Below are 21,690 nucleotides of genomic sequence, written 5' to 3'. Positions count from 1 at the left end.
AGAGGTTTAATTTTGGAATATTTGTTCATGTTTCAATACTACTGTGCTGTTAATTATGTTGTTATACTTCTGGGTACCCCACGAGAAGCTGCTGTTTACACAGTCTCTATGTTTGGGCTGCAATCAGAGTTTCCTTAAGTAAGATTTTGGAAAGTGTTTGGAAAATGTGACCTAAATAGTTTATGTTAATGCAACTTCTAAATACTGTTTAAAAATGTAAAATGATTGAGTTAAAACCAGCATTGTTTGACTGAGAACATCAGATTACAGAAGCAATCCTTGGCTCTCTAGCCGAGAAGGTCTGGAGTATCAAATTCAGAAGGATAAATTTAATATAATGATTTTGAAATACCTTATCTCTTGCAAAAGTTTAACAGTAAATCATAGCATGGAATGTGAATTTTAAAAATGATAATTCTTTCCGGAAGTCACTATATACTTGAGCTGTTGTGTGCATATTTCACTTAAGGGCCCAGCATGTGTTGGTGTGTAACAGTGTTCCAGTTGATGACTTGTGGATTGCAAATGTTGAGTGTCAAACCGAAGAAATCTGAAATTTAGGGTGCAAGAGAATTTCGATTTTCAGTATGTAGTTATTCCTTTAATTTGGTGCTTGTTATACTGGGAAAAAAAGGAAAGAAACAAATACCCTTCCTTCTTCCCCAAAATAGCGCTCCACCTTCTCTCAGTGAGGGAGGGTTTGTACAGAACTGGGGGCTGGTTGAGGAGGGCACAGAACAGCCAGTCTGAGGAGGAAAAGTTAATAACGAGACACTTGTAAGGATTCTCTTGGCTCTTGGATTTATGCAAGACATGGTAGCCAAACCCTTATGCATAGCTGGGTGTAATGTGTGTTTATGGGTATAGCTGGGTGAAATTACTTGGAGGAGAGTAGGTATTGCTTCTCTATTCACAGTGCTCATAGAGGCATCGATAACAAGTAAGCAGCAAAAACTTGTTAAGAGCCACTTGCAGGATTTTTTTCCTTCTGTTTCCTTAGTAGCTAGTTGATTTTGAAGAAGAAAATATTTTCTCTTTTGATAGGAAGTACAGGAAGATGGAAAAGATGAGAGATCCCACCGTTTGCAGAGAAAGCTTTGAACCTAATTAAGACGAGAGGATTGTTGAATGCAATGTCAGAGTTTGAAAAGATGAAGGCTTATTCTGAATGACTGGAAGGGTTGAGGGCCGAGCCTTATATGTCTCTTGCGTTTAGTTTTGCTGGGGTCGCTTTCAGGATCCTTGCGGCTTGCCCGAGCCCGGTGCGGATGCTGCAGCCCCCGCTCTCCTTGCCCGGCCTTGGGATGGCGGTCCCGGGCGCCAGCAGACCATCACGCCCCTTTGCTTTGCAAACGGATTATTCGCAGAAACGAGGAGCTTGTCTTGAGCCACATACAGCCCCGATTGCAAATGAAGCCCGGTGTTGGGAAAGAGCTATTTCCACAGCATTCCCCAAACTGCTGACCCTAAGGGGGGTGGGGGGCGGGCACCGGTTACCGGGAAAACCCGGCGCGGGAGCGCGCCGCAGCAGGCGGCACGCGGGAATGGGAGCGGCGGGCGGTCAGATAAGGAGAGGGAAACGACCGCTGTCCTTCCCACCCTGTAAACAAAAGGATAATGCAGAGAACAACCGTGTTAATGTGGCACGCGGCTTACAGCGGAGAGGGCTCAGTGCTGCTGCTGCGTGTGTTTGTCCAAGGACGGTTATAGGCTTGTCTTTATTTTAATATTTAATCTGCATGTGTGTTTGTTTTTCCTCTTTCCCGTAAGCTTCTAAACGCAGATCACATGGAGGAGTGGTGCGGGGAGGCTCGTTGGGATTGACCCTATCTGTAGGAGGTGGGCTGTCTTCTCCAGCACCTCGCTTCCCTGAGAAGGGTGCCAGCCTGTAGGGTGCACTCAGAGGTACGGGATGCAGGGATGGATGGATGGAACCAGAGTCAGGTCAAGGTAGTAAGGAAGAACCTCACACCACCAGCATCCTCAGCCAGCAGTGGGTTGGGTACCAAAAACGGGGCATCAGGTTAATTGCACTTGTGGCAGCCTACCTGGGAAAGTCACAGCGTGGGGAAGGAGAAGTACATCATAAAGGACTTCATTGGTGTAAGTTTCATCAAATAATAAACTTTTGCAAATTTCCTAGTTTCCCTTTTGGTTTTCATTGGGATTTCATACTTAAGTTTGTTTATGGAAGGTCTTCTGCCAGTGCTTAAAAAGGTTACCCAGAATTTTGCTAATGTATTTGAGTTTCAAACATTGTGATTTGGGAGACTACTAAGAATTTAATGTTTTACTGAGAAACATACTCTGTTTAAAGAAAACTGTATTTTGCACATAGAAAAGATTATTTCAATAGTAGTAATTCAACAGTAGATTTGAGAAAATATAATTCTGTAAACATTACTGATTTGCAGAAGAGAGCTTATATAATCAGCATTGTTTGTTTAGTTTGAACTTTTTTCAAACTTTGTTTTTAACTACGTTAAAAAAATGAGAAGTTTTACTTCAAGAGTGGTTTGCAGTAGTTTTGAAATGATCGAGAATGCACTTCTGTTTAATATTTAGAACAGGAGCCTCTGAGATACAGAGTATACAAACAAGCTCCTTGCAATTACCTTCTCAGAAAATTAGTATTTTGATTTGTGCAAAATGCATGTTAAAAATCAGTTTGACTTCTTCCTTAAGGTCTGTAGCAGTAGTTATATTTCCATGTGGATAAATGCTTTAAGGAAAATTTATTTGTATAATTTAAAGTTGGCCAGATTCCATGTGTAGTATATTTCTCTGCTGTCAGTAACTTGCCTCTGCTGTAGGGAGTGCTTTGCTTTTGGAAATCTCTGTCCATATTATCCTGTCATGGCAAGAGCAAGAAGTGCATCTGCAGCTGCTGTCAAAACAGAACAGTTAAAATGTCATTTGGAATTATTACTTTACTTAGTTCTACTGTGTTCTAAAAATGTGCAAATATTTAGGAGTTGGAGAAACAATTGTCTTCATCTAATATGTAAATAAAATAATACTGTTATTGGTGGGTTAAAACTTGTTACTTGCTAATAACTAGCCTTTGTTCTTAAACTATGACTGCTTTTTTGCTTAGAAACATGGACTGTGTATAGTTTTCTTTATTTATGGAGATGTTTACACTCATTTTTCTAATGAAGTGTGACTTACTTATTTCACTATATTCATGACAGATTACAGTTAACAATGATGTGACTTTTTTATGGTGAATCTTAGTTCTGAAGTCAAAGTTGAAGTCAGATAGGAGTTTTGTTTCTGTCTCAGTGGGGTTAAGATTTTATTCTTTGTGTTAATCCTGGAATTCTTAATTAAGATTACCATTACATTTAGTGGGTGTATAATAGGGATTTTTCCTTAATCTAAATCACCAGAGTGGGTTATCTTTAATTTTGTTTTCTTTTCCATTCACAGAGTGCTCTGTAGTTTCAACTTGTAGATGTTTCTAGTAGTTGGCCTAGTTTTCTAAAATAGAACAGATACTATATGTAATAATACAAAAACCCTTGAGGGTTCTTTACCTCCTCTGTCAGTTTCTTTTGCCTTGATTTGTTCGAAGAAGTCATCATCTGTAATGCATCTGCTTAAAACTGTAATAAGGTGATTTTTGATAATAATGATCCTCCCCTTGCCTTGTCAATTAGCTTTTAGTTTTGTGAGGGTTTTATGGTTGCACCTAAACAATAAAAAAGCCTATCTTAAGAAATCTTTCTCTGTCTTTCTAATGGTGTTTTAGGTTGTGGAAAACATGAACTTTGTTTCCTTTTTTTGGGGGATTACTTTACACAATGAATTGTATTATTAAGTTGTTTTTTTTGACCTTCTCTTCATATGCCAACTGCCAAAAAGTTTTGGTTCTCAGAGCAACATGAGAATATTTGTCTCTTTAACAAAATTAATGCTCATTTTAAAATGACTTCTTAAAGGTATTCAAAGAACTATGTGCTGTGTTAGAAATCTATACGTCTTTTAAAGCATTTTTTGAATAAATCCATTTTAGTAGTTTCTCTTACTGCTAAGTTCGGTAAGAACATCAAACTAACTAACTAACTAAAGAACTGAGCACTTTTAATAACTTACATAGCTTGAGTTTTTAACTCACACTTAGAATTTGAGGTTTTCTTTCAAACATCTTGAAATTCACTTACTGTCTTTCAGATGACACTTTGCAGGTGACCAAATCAAAATGGATAGATCTGAACCTAGCAGTGCCACTCATAAAACATAAAAAGTAAACTGAAATTATCTGGTATTAAATGAAGCTTTTAATATTTTAAATTATGTTGATTATATGGGTGTCAGCTTGTTACAAGCAGATAGAATATTATTACATCTATTAGACTTTTTTTTTACTTTATACTTTAATTTATGTTTAGCTATACTGCTCATAGGAAGAATGTCATGGTTACTTTCAGTCATTTAAGATAAATTGTTATGGACCAAATTGAATGGTGGGTTTGTTCTAAAGTGAACCAGTACAGTCATTGCTCAAGGCAGAGGAAATGCTTAGGTTGATGATTGCTTCTGATTACTTGATTTCTTTCAAGATAGCTACAGAGACTAACATTCATTTGTAAGTAAGAAGAATAAAGGAGTGTTTGAGTAGAAAGAGTATTAGGGCACGTTTTATATGGTGGAGTTGGTTTGTTTTTGTTTTTTTTTTTTAAGAGATTAGCATGGGTTTCTTTACACTAGATTTACTCTTGCTTTGTATAGTGTTAATTACACTGGAATGCTGAAATGGTTTATAAGCTGAAACATAGCAAGCATCCACTGAAAAATTTAGCCAGTTACTGTATGTAATCTTACTTCCCTCCCTATTCAGCAGTTAAATGGCAGCATAATTACATCTAGGTATTTTCTATCTATAAGTGTTTCTCTAAAAGCACCATTAATATATTTCTTTTCAAAGTAATAAACATCTAAAAAATGGTTATATCTGTGGCTTTTTTCTTCATATACTATACTTGTTATACTGGTTGTCCATGTTTTTGTGTGTCTGTGTTCATTGTGTTAGTCATGATACAGCAAATTTTGTGGAAGTTTTAACATTAAGTTGATACACAATGTGTAATAACAATTTAAAGTGTGTATGTTGACTGATTTGGTAAATTAGGATGTGTAATTATGAAAGTTTCACAACTCTCTGGGTTTTTTTGTAGTTTCTTACAATGTTTGCTTAGAAGTGATCTGTCTGTTCATGGAAATCAGTATTATCCCTGGAGTTTTCAGAAGATGGTGTAGTGACCTCCAGAGTTCAGATATGTTTTCTTTGTGTCTGTTGTCTGGCATGTAGTTATTTTTAAAGTTTTGTGTGTATGTATGTAGGGGGTCAGGAGTGGCAGCTTTGAAAAGCCAAGTTCAGCTCAGTAGTCCCGTTGTAGCTGGTTGTTGAAAATGCTGTCTCTCCTGCAGCAGAGTTTTCAAAGGAAAACTTGTTTGTTTGTTTGTTTTGTTGTTGTTTTGGGTTTTTTTTTTACACTTGTGTTTGTGTCAGCTGCCTTTAGCTATCTAACAAGTGGGCTTCTTGTATTAGTCAGTGTGCCCGGGCTCTGGAGAGGCAGCAGCAGTAAACAGAACCAGCAAAGGTGACTCCCATTGTCTTTTAAATGCAAGTTAAAAAGTAGCATGTATTTTCCCTTTCATCTCTGTCAGCTTTGGAGGAAGCCAGGATTACTGGTTTCGATTGCATTTGCAGTTTCCACACTAATACATGTAGAATGAATTCCTTAGTTGTAGGTTTGTAGTTAACAGGAGCTTTTAAAACTTGGGTATTACAAGCCTGATGCAAACCACAGAAAAATCAATGCAAAGATTGCTTACATCTTTACAGAGGATCACTTGAAAGTTTCTTGGCGTCTTAAAGTGCTAACACATCTAGTAACATTTGAGGCTGGCTCAAAGACAGCAGTAGGTTGTAATCTCTGTGTAGCCAGTTAAGCAGTAATGAATAACTTTTCTGAAGAATAGGTGAGTGCCTGCATATTTCCATGGAGGTATGCTATTGCTTGGTAGCTCAAGGTGACAAATTTGATACTAAACTCGGTCTGTTTAGGAAAGATTTTCAATCTGATTATGAGAAATCCCTTTAGAAATTAATTTAAAAGACCAAGGACAATACTTGGAGTTCTGTTACTATTTTTGCTTTTAAAAAAACTTGAAAACATTCTCAATTATTTTTATCAGTGATGCTGACCCCAAATTATGTACAGCAGTATCAAAACCAGTAATTTTAAAAAATCAAGTTCTTGCTCACACTGCAGGCAAATATTCGCTTGTTAAAAATGAACAATGGGGAGATAATTTCCAAAATAAACATATTTGATGCTAGGGTGTTTTATTTTTTTTTTTTTTTTTTGTTTATTTTCAAATCCAGAATTGCCCACCTCAGTTAAAATAAAAGTTATTTCAGAGTGTGTTTTTTATCTCAGTAAATCAATCACAAAAATAATTAGGAAAAAGCCATGCAAGCCACAAACCTAAGCCCCCACCTCTGAATGGTGACATCTACACTGCAGAAGAGTAATGTAATAGCTTTATTGCATAGATTAGGAATGATTCAGTGCTTTGTTTACATTATTTGTCAATCTCTTCAGCATCCTAGAGGAGAACACTTCCTTCCTGGCAGATGGCAGCCCCAGGGCCATGCACCTGCCATTACAAGCACTACACAGTAGTAATCTACCCCAGCATCGCTGTTGACAAGAGGCTAATGGTTGTAGACCGTCTGCCTGACAGCCTAAACAAAATAGGAACATATTTGTCCTTCAGTGAGGGTCTGAGAGAACTTAGGTAGGACAGTCAGGACAGTACAATGAAGAATTATAATGGGACTTAGTTTAGATGTCTTTGGTAGACTTTGTAGCATGAGCCGCTTGTAAGATAGTGATGCTTCAAAAAGCAAACGGTGTCTCAAAGAAGGGATTTTCTGTCTCTGGCAGAGTGATGTGATGTGTGTTAATGGCTGTGTTGATGGGAGGAAGGCTGGTGTGATTGCGTGGGCTGTGCGCTGTGCTCCGTGGCGCTGTCCGCTCTTGCTGTGAGCGGGGAGCTGGATGCACTTGGCCGGTACATGGGGCCATGAGCACTCTTAGAAAGTCAGAATGTCTCTTTGAGTGGTGTGTTTGGTGTTTACATAATGCATTCCTATTTCAATAATTAGATTTGTAATTTTATGTGTTTTCATTATGACATTAGACCGCAGTCTCTTCTTTTATTTTTTGTTCATTTCTCTGATGCCTGTTGTGTGCGTTTGCTTTTCTTCTTTGGAACTAGTGTGGATGATGTTTCTAGGGGACACTACCCAAGGCAAGGGTATCTTTGAACTAGGCCAGGATGTTCTTTGCTAAATTTAAAAACTACCCAAATATTACCCAGAGTTTGTAGGGTATTAAGCAGGATTACATGACGCACGGATTAGACATTGTTGAGCAGCTTGTTTTTGTTTGAAGGGGTCAGAAATGGAGGCACTGGGGCTCTAGTCTGATGCCAAAATAGCAAACTTGCTGATAATCACAAACAGTAGAAGTTTCTTAGACATTGTAGAGCACTTTGCAGAATTTTCCAAGCTTTCTTCAAGTAATGATTTGGTAAAATTTCTTTGATATGTACTGTGATATAAAACTCACTGGTCTGTTGAGTTTGAATTTCCAAATCTGTTTCACAGGTACTTTAAAGTAGACTATGAACACCGTTGTAAGTGCACCTCGAGGCAGAGGACTTTGATTCTCTTCAGTCAAAAACAAATCAATAAATCATTCCAGTAACAGTGGGAAAATCATGTCAATGAAATACGATCTAAGCTGGCTTTGATTAGTCTCTTACATAGTGCCCACTGAGGCAGTATGTTATTTTAAAAAGTGTTTATGACAGTCATGTCTACCTCATTAAATTGAGTGGCATTGTCAAGTTAAGGTGGGGAATCGGAATTATGAAGACTTTTCTATGTTGGGTTGGTTTGTTGGAGTTTGGTTTTTTTTGTTTGCTTGTTTGTGATTTTTTTCTTTGTTTGGTTCGGTTTTGCTTTGAATCCAGACTTTTTCTCACCAGAAGTGATGATATTGATTGAACAAGACATAGTATTTTGTGGCCAGGTTAGGCTTAACTCTTATGTAGAAGTCAATGGTGTTGAATAGTTGCTCAAGAACAAGAAAACAGTAATGTTTTTTGTTTAGTCTGCCTTCACAGACAGAGATCATTTAGACTATAGAAACATACTGGCAGTAACTGGTAATGTTACATTTTAGCATTATTTAAAAGAATAAGATTAGAATTGACAAATGGATGCAAACCTCACTGGTTTTCTAGTTAATGCAAAACTTTTACATCACCAAACTGATGGCTTCAAATACTGTGGTCTCTCCCAAGCTTGAATTGTTGAGAAGTTAGGGAGTCAATTTCTTATGTAGTCTTTTTGCTAGTTCCTCTGGTAGTGTTTTTTTCAAAAACTCCAGCGAGTTATTTTTAGTTTACTTGAAAAGGCAAACCAAAGTCAGGTGATGTGTCTAACCAAAATTTTCACTTATACCTAAAAAAGACTTCTTGTGATGGAATGATGAGATTTGGAACTGGAAGGTGGAGGTAGAGTTCTCCTGAAAGTCAGTTGCACTCCGTTGTGTTGTAACATCATTCATTTTTACACCATAAACATTTGGTAAAGTTTATAAGAGGCTGGACTTGCATCTTCTACAACAGCTTTCATTCCTGAGCAACTAGTTCAGCCAAAATTAATGAAATAGGACTATAATAATCTCCTATATGTCTTTTTAACATAACAAAAAGAAAAATTACATTTTCAGTGTAACAATCCTGCACATAAATGATAAATATTTGACTTGGTGATTGCCGTGAAAGTTGTTTGTGAACTATGGAAAGTCACTTAGTATTAAATTATTTACAACTAATTAGTTTTAATCTAGCATAAAACTTCAAAAATTTATGTTTGGATTTAAAGTCAGTCTTGTATAACAATACAAAGTTAAATAATTTTCTGAATGTTGAAGTTACAGTGCTCATGACTTTAGCAATAGAAAATTAACTATGTGGATGAGCATTAGGAATATATATATACACCCTACACCCTGATGCACAGAATACTTTAAAAAATTGGCCATAAACTTACAACTGTTAGTACTTATTGTTTTACAATCCCAATAGTCTAGCAATTTGTTTCACAAATACCAGAGAGACTCTTAATGTGCTTTAAAGACTGCTAGGATAATATTGCTTTCTTACAGATATCTACAGAAAGGTGGCTTATTATACGGTTCTGTTTTAATCTTCGAATGTCAGATGATAATTCAGTAAAAATGAGCATTTAACTTTAACCTTGAATGATGTATTTTCATATAAATGGTAGATTGTGTGGGCTGTAAATAAATAAGTTGATGATAATTGGATGTTGAATGTTAGCCAATAGGATGATTTCCAGCTACAAATACACTGATTTCAGCACTGTAAGTGATTTCTAGTTTAGGTCCTCATACTACTCCTTCCCCACCATTATTATGAATATTCAAGGGACAGTAAATGGAAAGGTTTGTAAGATGGGGTAACATGAGATAGTGTATCTGTTATTAAAAAAAAAAAAAAAAGATCAGAACTTGATAGTAGTGCCATATTATTGATTTTTAGTGCAAGGCAGATTCAGCCCTCAGGCAGTAAATTGATGGATGTTTATTTTAGTATATGTACACTTGACTCTGTGAGGAAGTCGAAACAACAGCTTAGACCTTGCAGCTTGAGTGAGCACAGTGGAGCTGGTGTGCCTGAATGCAGAGAGAGCAGGACTGTGCTGTGAATGAGCTGTGTAGGATGTTTGGATGCCATGCTGCTGTTTGATGGAGTCATTGTGAGGGGTCATTTAGAGAGTCTTCTGAGTCTGAAATTACTCCTTAAGTCTTGAGTCTGCTTCATCAGTCATGAACATGGCAAGCTTTAACTTGCCATACCGGCCATGTGGATGCTGTGTTGTCATATTAAGAGAAAATGCTACAATATTTTCTATTCCTCTCACTCCTCAGTAGATGTCTTCAATTTTCTGTGTTCTCCTAGATTGGCTGTTGTTTAGCCTTACTGTTTTAAAAACACATACTGGAAGTTATTTCCATGATATTTTGTGTCAAGTAGATTTGGGCTGGTATTCCTCTTACTTTGCTATAGTATTCTACTCTGCTTTGCTGAAAAATAGTACTGATTTAGTGCAGCTTATGCTGTATCCTTTATAAGTCATAGGAGAAAAAGAATGAAGGGTTTATAACAATAAAAAAAAGAAAAGGTGCTGGGACTTTAGAACGTGTTCATAGGAAATAGTGAGTTACATTGAAAAGTGATACATAGGAGACAACTTTAAACTCCCTACCCCTACTGGGATGAAGTTTGTGCATCCTGTCTTTAGTTGGGTGTCTTAACCCCTCTATCAGGCATTCATTTTTTGCCTGTCTTCTTGAGGGATTTTCCAATTTGTTTTCTATGGTTTACTTGAGTAGTTGATACTTTATTCTACTCTGAAGACAGAGTTTTATTAAGCTCTGCTGAAGGTGTCAAAACATTGGACAAAAAAGTCTTTTATTGAATGTGTATGTTAAATCTTTTTGCAATCTTAATTTTTTTTTACCATGTAAACCCATTGTTTTATTGGGCTGTGAAGTGGCTTTATCATTCATTAGTATAGCTGTAATGTATATGTGTGTGTACCTGAGTAAGATCTTAGTTTTGATTCTGTAGTTAAACATTTTAGTATGTCTCAAAATACATTAACTCATTATTTGCATTAGATACACATTATTTTCTTACTCCAGGTAAGAAATAGCCTTGTTTGTGCTTGATACATAAAAGCCTGTTGTGTCATTTTTAGTAATTGCAAATTAATTCAGGAACAAGAGGAACTTGTGTAAATTCTGTGATTTAGTTTAGGAAAAATGGTGAAAATAAGTTTTACAGGATATAGTATACGGTGGCTATGACTGTAATGGTTGGAATGAATAGCCTTACCATATGTGTTTTTAGTTTGAAATTCTGTTTCTTCATTGAATCATGTGCTACTGGAGTTTTTTCCTAGTAAGTGTGTTTTTCTTGGTGCATATGGTGACAATATACTTTAATTGTCCTGTTTCTGGAATGTGGTAACTTTTAATTTGACGGAGATTTCCAAGATTTTTTGTAGCAGTGATGAGATATTAATAGGGAAGCTCAGAACCATTTCTCCTCTTTGTCTTAGGTAATTTTTTGGCCATTTGTAACCACATAATATCTTTCCGGAATAGTAATAATTAATTGCGTCCATTAATTTTTCAAGGTATTTTAGTTAAAAATAGCTACTAGAAATAAAGACCTCTAACACAGTCGACAGAGTATTTTGGACTGTAATTTGAAAAGCTTTGATATAGAGAAGCCAGTCATTTCCAGGCTGTTCATGCTGGGTTTATTTCATATATCATTTGTGGACAACATGGTTCTATGATTTTGTTCAAGACTTATTCCTGCTCTATAGAAAAGTGTATCTCTGGTCTCTTGTTCCAAATGTAGATTGAATCTGATTTTTTTTTTATTATTATTATGATTGTTGGGGAGGCTGAGGCATCAAAGTGAAAGATACTCAAAATTGTTATATCTTTTATTAGTGCCTCAGGTTGCTTGGTTGCTTGATTTTTTTCCTCGTTGTAAACAAGCAGCTTGTGCTTGTTGTAGAAATGTTTTGGTAGGATTGTTTAGCCCAGACAGCATGGGATTATTTGCAAGCTGAGGGAGGATATTCCAGAGGAGGCAATTTATCTGTGTTTTTCTTAATAGGTTTTGTGAAATTCAGCTGTGCTGGGATCTTGTTTTGGTCTGATGGACACAACTCTAATTAAAAGGAAGAGGCTATAGGTTAACCACAGGACATGAAAATCTTAAGGGACCTTCATGTATGTGTCATAAGTGAAGCTACTTAATGTCTTCTGTGTTGCAGATTGCAACTGAGATGTCTCCAGTATGTCCTAAGGGTCCATGTTCCTGGTTTAGATTTCCAGGTATATGGTGGTTCTTTTTCATCTAGCCTAAGCTGTTGCACTTTATGCACACCTGTAGTAATAACTGTGTAATGCCTACATGGCACCTTAGGAGCCTACCAAATTACTCCTTTTCAGAGAAGAATCTGTCTTCTGTAAGTAGTCATTAAAAGGATACAGGTGCCTTTTCAGTATTGAAGAGGCTGGTCAAAACCTCTCGAGACTGGAGATGGGCACAAAACCACCTCCCTTGACCATAGAGGGAGCCTATATGCTTGGCATAAGTGGAACATCTAACTTCCAGAGATCTGCAGCTTGTGAGATGAATCTTGCTGTGCAGTGTTTTTAAGCAGAAGGACTTGAAATAAGACTGGTATTTGTATGTAGATCAGCTGGCATAGTTATGTATTCTTGCTTGACCTGGACTGTATTTAGTTAGTTGATGATATATTGTACTTGTTCAGTAAATGTGAAATTAAAAGGGATTTGTGTTCTCTCTAGCTGTGCAGCTTCTGCACTGTTGACTGAACACTTTTCAATGTATTTCCTGGTCAGTCACAATATGTGACTTAGGCAACAGTATCAGGGCCTTGGCACTTGCCAGCAAACTTGGGCTTTAAAGGTGGAGATGCCTTAGGGGAAGTACTGGTGTTCTGCAAATCATTTCTTAATGCCTGCAATCTTTCTGTTCTTCTAGAACGGCATCACAGCTTTATAAAGTCTCAGCTACTGCATTGTATCCTACAAGAAGTCATACTTCCTTAATATGATATCGTGGGGTATTCATCACACCTATTAGAGATGTCCTAAGCAGCTTTAAAGAGCCGGGAAGTTGGCAGTAGGAGAAAATGCATGCAGGTCTTGATGTGCTGGAAAGCCTCCCTGAAATTTAGGGGAATTCTGTCCTAAGCATCGTGGGACTAGAGCTAATCTCTAAAGTATTCCATCTTAAGTGACAAAGATGAGTTTTAATCTGTTTTATAGAAACAGTGCTGGCAGCATAATACAATTTCAGAAAGATGCAAGTGTCAGTTGTATAGTTGTGTGGTCAGATATATTGCTGTAAGTAAAATGTATTTTTAAAAAAATATTGTATTGGTACTGGTGAGCCTTTCTTAGAAAACTGAGTGTAATTGGTTGCTTATAAATATAAGCAAATATGGGGAGCCGTGAAACAAAGTTACCTGTGTAAGAGCACTTGGGAGAGGAGGAAAAAACTGGTGAAACAGTAGAGTACACCTCTGTTTCTGTAAATACTTACTGAGAGCTCTTATAATTACCAAAGAAAGTGTATCTTGCACTGGAGCTAGTAATGTTGTAAGTAATTTACACTAATTTTTTGGATTTTTTTAAAGAAATCCCTTTGAAGCGTTGAGAAAAATGCTGTGAAAGTACACTCTGCTCTGAGAGCATAGTATTTTTCATACTTTTAACAGGTTGGGGTTTTTTTGGGTTTTTTTGCCTTTTTTTTTTTTTTTTTTGAGGGAGGTAATATTTTCTACTGCAGTCTTATGGCTGAAAAAAACAGTGGAATAAGTGCTATTATCTAAACTGAGATTGATTGCATGTGTTATATAGTCTTGTTCCTGAGGGTGGGTAAACTTGGTGCTTTGCATTCACGTTACCTTTCTCAAAAATGCAGAGCTTTAATATCTGCTTGGTCTGGCAGAGCAAATAATTCTGGGCTTGCTTCACTTTCTTTGCAGTAAACTATTAGATGGGAAGGATTCAAGGTGCATCCAGTGGAGCTGGCAACAATTGCATTCATTCAGTATAATCTGTGTTTCTTGCTTGAGAAAGAAAGTAAAATGTGGGTAAGAAAGAGGACATAATTATATGCTTTCTGCTTTCACAAATTATTTTCTGACCAGCATCCAGTTTCGAAACTGGTGTTCTCAGAAGATTTAACCACCTAAATTACTTTTCTAAACAGCTCACTAAGCTTTTTGCCTCTGCTTTCCAACAGAGTATTAGTTAGCCTCTGGGAGTGATATGTAGTTGATATTTATCATGTCCGTGTGACAAAAATACATATTTTCCTTTCATGTCTTAATATTATACCAACTTCTTTATGCAAGAAAGTCCATATCAACTACAGAAAGAAACACTAATTCATCTCTAGATTAAAGTCAGAGTAAGAAGTTATAGATGCCCATGTTTGTTTTAAAAATGCAACATTAAAATATTTTATTTTTTTTCTAGCATTTCTTAGCAAAGTATTTCATGCAAAGGAGAACAGAAGAAAAATTGTAAATAACAAATCCAAGTATCGTTCTTTGAGACATAATTTTGGTTTGATTACTTGGACTGTTTGTTGAAGGAATAGTGGGAAATGTCTGCTGGGGGGTTGTGTTAGAATGTCTGTTTTTGAGAAGACTTAGTGGGCTTCTGTAGTGATAACTGTTAAGGCTGAAAAATGTGAAGGTGTTGAAATCAACAGGGTTGGGGCACCCTGCTAAATTTGTGATTCTGGCTTTCAGAAAGTATGCCCTGTGCCAAGGGCTGCTAGTCTACTGTACCAAGGAAGGTAAGAAGAGCTTGGCTCATGGTCTTTAACAAGCTGGCTTGTCCTTAAAGGTAAATCATTAGAAAGTAAAGAGAACTTTGAGTAGTGTCTCCATTTGCAAAATTCGTATCTTGGTTTTTGTATGCAGCTGCTTTTGACCCACTGTCAGAGAGAGGAAACTGGATTAGGGGAGAGTATAACCTGCTTCAGTGCAGCACTTTTGTGTTGTATTGCTCACGTCACTAAATGGTTTCAGGGAGTGGTGATGTATTTTCATCATGGGACATGATGAAACTTCTTGCCTAGCTTCATCTTTTCCTCACTTCTCTGTTACTGACAGAGTCACGTTGACAAGGGTGAGGCCATAAAAGATCTCTAGAAAATTATTGATAAAATTGGAAAACAATCCTTTAAAATGTTTATCCTACTTCAGGTTGCTCAAGAGTTTTAAGTGAGGATGGGGCAAAAGAGAAAGCTCTAGGGAAATGGTTGCCTTCCTGTGCATGTCAGGTTGTTCCTCTTATGCTTTTCCTGCTTTCTTTTTCTCTCACTTCTCTCCCTGTGTTATCTCTTCTGCAAGAAGATGTATTTCTCTGGACATATCTCCTAACCTGAAAGTCCAAAAGCTGCAGTAGCCAGCTAACATTTAGTGTGTGACCATCCAGTGTGTTTAGGTGGCAGGTGAGATGCTTAAGTGACTGTATGTCCTTTTCAGGGGTGTTTGTCTCCTTGGTAAGCTGTCTGAAGGTCAGTTTACAAAACAGGAGGTTGTAACTGTTGAAACTGGTTCAGTCACTGGTTGACTGTGAAAGTTGGAGAGCCCTGTGTTTTAAAACATGCTGCTCTCTGGAAGATAAATGTCTTCCTCTAGGATTCTCTTGTAAATCTGAAGCCTCTTTTGATACTAGGTGCCTAAGCCCATTTGGCAGTGATAGAGGCAGGGATTAGTCTTTGAAAGAGTGCCTGGATGTAGTGTTTTTGTTCCCCTCTCCACAATATTTATGAGGCAAGAGCACTTACCTGGGACTGACCAGTGTCCAGTACCTTTCTGGCTGAAAAGAGATCTCAGTTATCTTTACCCCCTCACCACCTTATTGCATGTGTTAACCATATATTGTTTGGTAATGTGCTCTTGTTCTTTCTTACTGCAGCTGTTTTCATGGAATAATTAGATATCCACTGTAATGGAAAGGGAGACTGAATACAACTTCCACAACTTACACAAGTCCTTATCCCAATTCCTATGAATATTTAAATTTTTAATGTGAATATTTCTTCAATTTAACCAGTGGAAAAGATTACTTTTTATCCCAAGCGGGAGAGGGAAAAAGCATACTTTTAAGCTCTTTGAGAACACTCTAATGTTGTGTTTTCAGGCATGTGTTTTCAGCCTAATGGTTCAGAAGCAGTTCTTGAACTTTGGTATTTGTTTAGTGTTACCTAGAATGGCAGTCAAGCTCTCACTTGTGGATCTGAACCAGAAGTCTGATTGTACTGTTTTGTTTTTTTTCCCACCTCACTGTTACCTGCTGGAAATAGGACAACTAAGTTTGATGGCATTTAGTTGGCAGTTGTGTGAGAATATCAAGCTCTGCTTCACAAGAGCTCTTCTTCCTTGTCAAAACTTGTTGACCTTGTTAATGACTACTGATACAAATTAGAAGAGGCGCAAATATGCCTTTGACATCCCAGCTGAGCAAACTTCCCAGCAATTGTAAAGGTGTGTAAAAGGGTATCATCTCTGTTCCTAAAAGGTATACCAAGCTGTATACCTCACAGAGTTTGAGACCTTTCAGAACTCTTATTTGTCAGAGCCAAATATCAATTAGGGCAGAAAAATTGTTGCTTAAAAGTCACTGTTTCTTCCCTCGAATCTGAGGAGTTGGAAAGGCTGGCTCCTCATAGAGTGAGTAGGTCAGAGGTGCACACAGAGTTTGGTAGAATTTAGCTGAGTATTGCCTAGTATATGCTTTTGGGGCAGGCATGCTGATTCAGTTGCTGTTGTGTCTCCAGAGATGAGATTGGTAGGTAGTTCAGTGTGTCAGTCACTGATCCCTTCCAGCCTTTCTCTTCATCACTTGGAAGGTGAGCACGTTGTTTTGCAAAAATCCTGTCTCTTAAGAAACTTCCAGCCTTTGTGTGCAAAGTGGCATTTCTAGAGTTCCCACATTGCTGGCAGGCTGCACCTGGGAAAAGCTGTGCTTTCATCTTGGTGTGGTGAATGGAGCTGTAAATTCAAGCCAACAGCCACACTGAGGTCATGTTTGTGGTGTTGGGTGTTAAATCTGCACTGATACGGGAATAGTGTGATGGTTGTAAGGTGGGAGGCAATTTCACCTGTATGATAATGGTCATCAACCAAGAGCATGACTTCTTGTTCCACGATGGTTAAATGCTGTGTATGTACTGTTGAGTGGCTCTTTGGCTGCCGAAGACAAATTTCTCCAGTGGCAAATTTTCTATGTATCTTCCACATCTGCTGCTGCTGCGTATGTGTTTCTGTCCTCTTTACAAGCTCCCAGCGAAAGGGCAGAAGGACTAAACATTTTTATTTTCCAGCATTTTGTTTACTCAGAGAAAGCAGCTTGATTTTGTTTCATTTCATGTAATGCTTTTGAATGGTTGTCTATGCAGCTTGCAAGGGAGAGGATAATTGAACTTATTTCAGATAGTACTATGTTGAGGGGTTTCTGTCTAACTTATTTTATCCCTAAGCATGGGATTAAATCCCATCTATACAAACTTGTTTAAAAGTAGCCATTGGCGGTGGCTCTGAAATTAAGAGATATAATTGCAGCTTTATTAAGTTAATCCTGGGAAAAACGAGCATGTCAATTTTCTTAATTTTAAATTAGAAGTGCCTATATTTATTATAATTCATATGGAAAATGTACTTCTGGACTAGCACTAGAAAGTAATTATAATTAAATTTGTAATTTTAATCCTTTTATTTTCCACATTATTGCATTTTCATGTTTAGTTATTAATATTACAAAATCTGTAAGAAACTTGACAAAATTATATGAAACAAATTATATCAAATTCTGAAGTCAACGAAGCATAGCCCACATTCTTATCTGTACTTCTACTATAGACTCAACTGCTTAAACTTCAATGCAAGATCATAGGTAAAATAAGTATTTATCATGTAAATATATGGAATCAAATACAAATAATTCTGTTTTTTAGTACCTTTGGTTAAAAGTTGATGTGCATTAGAAATTCTGGGGGATTTGTCCATGAGAGCAGATGAACATTTTAACCTCTTGACAGTGTGCTCAGGTATACAAACCCAAAAGGTATTTGCAGGTACTGACATGCAACATCTTTTTCCAGATAACCTAGCAGTTTGTTTCTCACTTTAAAAGTTAATCTTTCCCCATGCTTGTATTAATGCAGTTCAAAGTGATACTATTCTAACCATTTGACACAAGAGTTAAAAGTGCTGTCAAGCTCATTTTAATATTAAAATTAATAATAAATTATTCTGCATCCACAGGTTACTGTGGATGCAGAATCTCTGCTACTCTAAAGAAACTTAGTGATTTGTTTTTTATTATTTGTCATGAAGAATCTATGTTGACCAGATGCTCGCTTTTTTAAATTCATAAAAAAGAGACATATCTGAACAACATCATGTACCGTTTCTTAGTGGAATAACATATCAAAAGAGCCTGGGTACTTGGTGCAGCATGTTTCCAGTTATGATCAACCATGACTTGTTTAAAAAATAGAAATAACGTGGCTTTTTCATTTCATGGTTTAAATTGTTTTTCTCATCAAATGTGGAAACATTTTACTTTGGATGGATATTATTCCTGAGCTTTGTAAACTTTCAAAGCATACTACTTCATGTTTTCCTGCAAAGTGTTGGTAAAGTGAATGTTTCAGCTCTGATTGAAACCTGTTCCTGTGAAAGTGTCAGTGCTCAGCTTTATTTGGTAAGAGTAGTCCTGCTAAGTGGAGCATAGAATCTCTGGAATTACTTCTGGAGAGCCATAGCTCAGCACATGAGTTGTACTGTTATCTTTAGCAGGGTTACCTATGACGTTAAGTACAGTATTCATTGCATTGCTTAATGAGAGTTGGAGCCAGATCAGGATTTTGTTCCCACTTTGCACTTCCCAGTAATATCCTGGGTAGCAGTCAGGCTACATCTGCATTTGGGTGCTTGGCCAAGTTTGTGACCTTATGAAGTGTGTGCCTCCTGTGATGCCTCAGTAAGGAAGCCCTTGGAGGCTGTGGTTCAGACCACCTCTGGTTGCTGCCAGTGCCTGGTCAGCAGGGGTTTGTTACCATCAGGCCTGTGCTGCTCCTTCCACCCTCAGCCCCGCTCTCTGCTCCACTTGCCTGCAGACACAGGCTGCTGTGGGTGTGGGGACGGTGCTGCTGAGGCTCAAGGCTCCAGCCTGTGTGTGTGTCTTTCACCCATCTCTTGGGAGCCCAGCCACACAATGCCTGGTGCTGGAGAAAGCTTGAGCGCTGGGAGGGCAGCGTGACCTGCTGATGGAGGCTACACTGGCCCTTTCTGGGTGGCCAGCAGCTTTGCCCAGGGCCGTACATCTCCTCTAGGGTGTCTGGTGTATCAAAGAGACCTCTCTGTGAGTGGGATTCAGTTCCTTGGGTTGTGCTGTCTGATGGCCTGGCCTGATGCCTGCAGATGTACGTGTTGTTAACCTCCAGTTTGGTTGTATCAATAGGATTGCACTTCCAGGAAAAGTTAGTTAGCAGAGTCACAGCCTTAATCGATTTGGCAGACGACATGGGGAGGAGAAACAAAGGGATAAAGCCACTGAGTGATTTGCCTGGAGTCAGGGCAGAAGCCTGCAGCAGGGCTGGGGGTTCTGTGTCCAATGCCTGATGTGCTCTGGCAGTCACACTGCCAGTGGAATAAATTTACTGATTATGAATAACCAGCAATGTGTTTTGCCACAAGCCACATGAATAACTGTTTCTGCCTGCGTGCTTGTTAGCAGATGAGAATTATTTTTAGAAATTAAAAAAAATTGCATTTGCTGCTTACTGACTTTGAAAATTAATAAGCAGAGTAGATCTTCTTTAATTGACTAACCATTGTATTCTCTTCACAGTGTATTTAGCAAGTCTGTGAGTATTTGGTAGTTTCATAGCAGTTTGTGTGTGTGTTTATTCTCTGATTTATTCTCTGAGAAGCACTGGTAGAATCAAATGGCTTCAGTAGTTTTGGAAACTTGGCAGTGATCATAGATGCTTTTCTTAATAAAGCTCAAAACCAAGAGGAAACCTCATTATTGACACAGTGCTGGACTTTGTATTTTGATTAGTGCATGCCCATGGGGAATGAAGCTACCAAAGAATATGTTCGTGTACTGTAGGAATTTTGAGTTCCTGTATAAAGACAGTGTGTACTGCTGTGACTTGCTGTGTGAGTGGGAGGTTGACCTGAGGCTTGAAATAAATAAAAGATACTAATCACTGAGGTAAAAATAAACATGATATTGATTTCTGTATTTGGTTAGTTTTTTTTTTTTTTACTTTGGCATGGAACTTGCAATTTTTTTTTCCAAGTAGGCTTCCTTTGAAGCTGACATTATTATTACATTGGTCAAAAGTGGTAACAGTAGTTATTTTTCCTTTATTGATTCAGAGCTTATTCAAAACATGATTCAAAGCTTATTGAAATCAGAGGAAATAATTTGAAGACTATGGGGTGTTTTTTTGAGTTATAGCTCATCATAATAGACTCATTGGATGATGTGCTTATTACATCATAAAGTCTTACACTTGTGCCCACAGTCCTATCATCCGCCTACAAAACCATGCCAACTAAGTATGGAAGTGCTTTGAAGCATCAGCCACTTCACCTCTTCCAGTTTAATTCTGACTGGACAGTACCTGCTATACTGTAGGAACAACATCAGATATACTAATACTCTTCCCTCATGTCTGCCTTAGACTGGCATACTTCTTGAACCATACTTCTTTGTATCCTTTGCATTTCCCAGCAATTTCTCTATCTGAAGATGAGGATTTAAATTTTTTTTAAATGCTTTATTTGGCTTTCACTCTCATTCTCACTTTGGGGAATGTAAATTTAGTTGCCGAGTTGGTTTCTACTTGAAGGAGGAAAGCAATAGCACAGAGTTAGCAGGGACCTTTGAACACTCACTTGTTTGTCTACATGATGCATCTACAGTACTTCCCTGAACAAAAAGGGGAACAAAGAGGTTTGTTAAGTGTTTCTTCCTCAAATGAGGAATTGCTGCTCCCATCTGAGAGCTGTCCATCCTTGCCCCATGTTCACCCACACAGCCCTTTGGGATGGTGTTGGCAGTTCTGGAGCTCCCCCCCAGATGCTGCATAAGCCAGTTCTTAAAACACCTGTCAAGAACAAACAATGAAAACTTGTTTACTGAAGATGGAATGGATAGATTTGACTTAGTTTCTGATCAGAAAAGTGGCAGCAAATAGAAGGCAGTGGGTGGGAGTGATGAGGCACTTTCCTTTTGGTCTTGGCAAGCTATTAATTCATCTTAAGATATGGCAAGAAATAAAATCCCAAGTAATATCCTAAGTATTTGATCATATAGTGGCTCCAGTTGACTCCAGCAGGACTAATGCCTTGAGTAAACCTTAGCTGTCAGAGATTCAAAGAATTTAGCAAGTCTTACATGTATGCCAACATACATCAGCCTTTGCTTTTGTGTAAACTTGAGAGAAAAGGCTTTGTATTGGTTTATCAGATGCTTATATGGATTGAAACTTGCACTGATAAGTGCTGGGCTTACTTTGATATCCATGTTTGTATCTAATTTATTTTGGTTTTGTGGTCCCAAAGGAATTAAAATATATAGGAGTACTGACTTCCTCTATCAATACAGTCAAAACTATAGACTTTTCTAAGTAAGACTGTTTGTTTCCAAAATGTTCCAAATAACTTGTTTTTAGAAAAACTCATGTAATAGATCATCTAACTAAAATTTTCATTTAACTTGTAAACTTGGGGACAACATACAACAAAGAAAATTGCTATAACTATTAAATTTTGATTTTTAATGGCCATGTTATCAAATAATTGTAATGCTGCGAGTTAATAAATAATAATGTTCCTTTGTGGGGTAGGCACATGCTATCCATTAATTCTTTGCAGTGAAGAAACATTACAAGAGTCAACTTCAAAATAAAATGGGTCTCATT

At 37.6% G+C, this 21,690-nt stretch overlaps 1 protein-coding gene across 3 annotated transcripts in view; it reads left to right on the top strand.

The window, feature by feature from the left end:
* IRS2 (insulin receptor substrate 2) overlaps window positions 1-21,690 on the top strand; it is a 29,054-nt gene that overhangs the window by 4,265 nt on the left and 3,099 nt on the right. The window contains exon 2 of one of the 3 annotated variants that reach the window (XM_068180131.1): window positions 1,771-21,438. The exons of 1 other annotated variant lie outside the window; for it this stretch is intronic. In XM_068180131.1, coding sequence (XP_068036232.1) covers window positions 1,771-1,892 — 122 coding nt within the window. In that variant the 3' untranslated portion in view covers window positions 1,893-21,438. Of the gene's footprint in view, window positions 1-1,044; window positions 21,439-21,690 lie in introns of those variants that run through there. One more of the 3 variants, XM_068180132.1, reaches the window with a different exon arrangement.

This window comes from Anomalospiza imberbis, chromosome 2 (genome assembly GCF_031753505.1).
Source record: "Anomalospiza imberbis isolate Cuckoo-Finch-1a 21T00152 chromosome 2, ASM3175350v1, whole genome shotgun sequence".
NCBI lineage: Eukaryota > Metazoa > Chordata > Aves > Passeriformes > Viduidae > Anomalospiza > Anomalospiza imberbis.
Note: the sequence above shows the minus strand (reverse complement) of the source record. Positions and strands in the feature narration are given on the sequence as shown.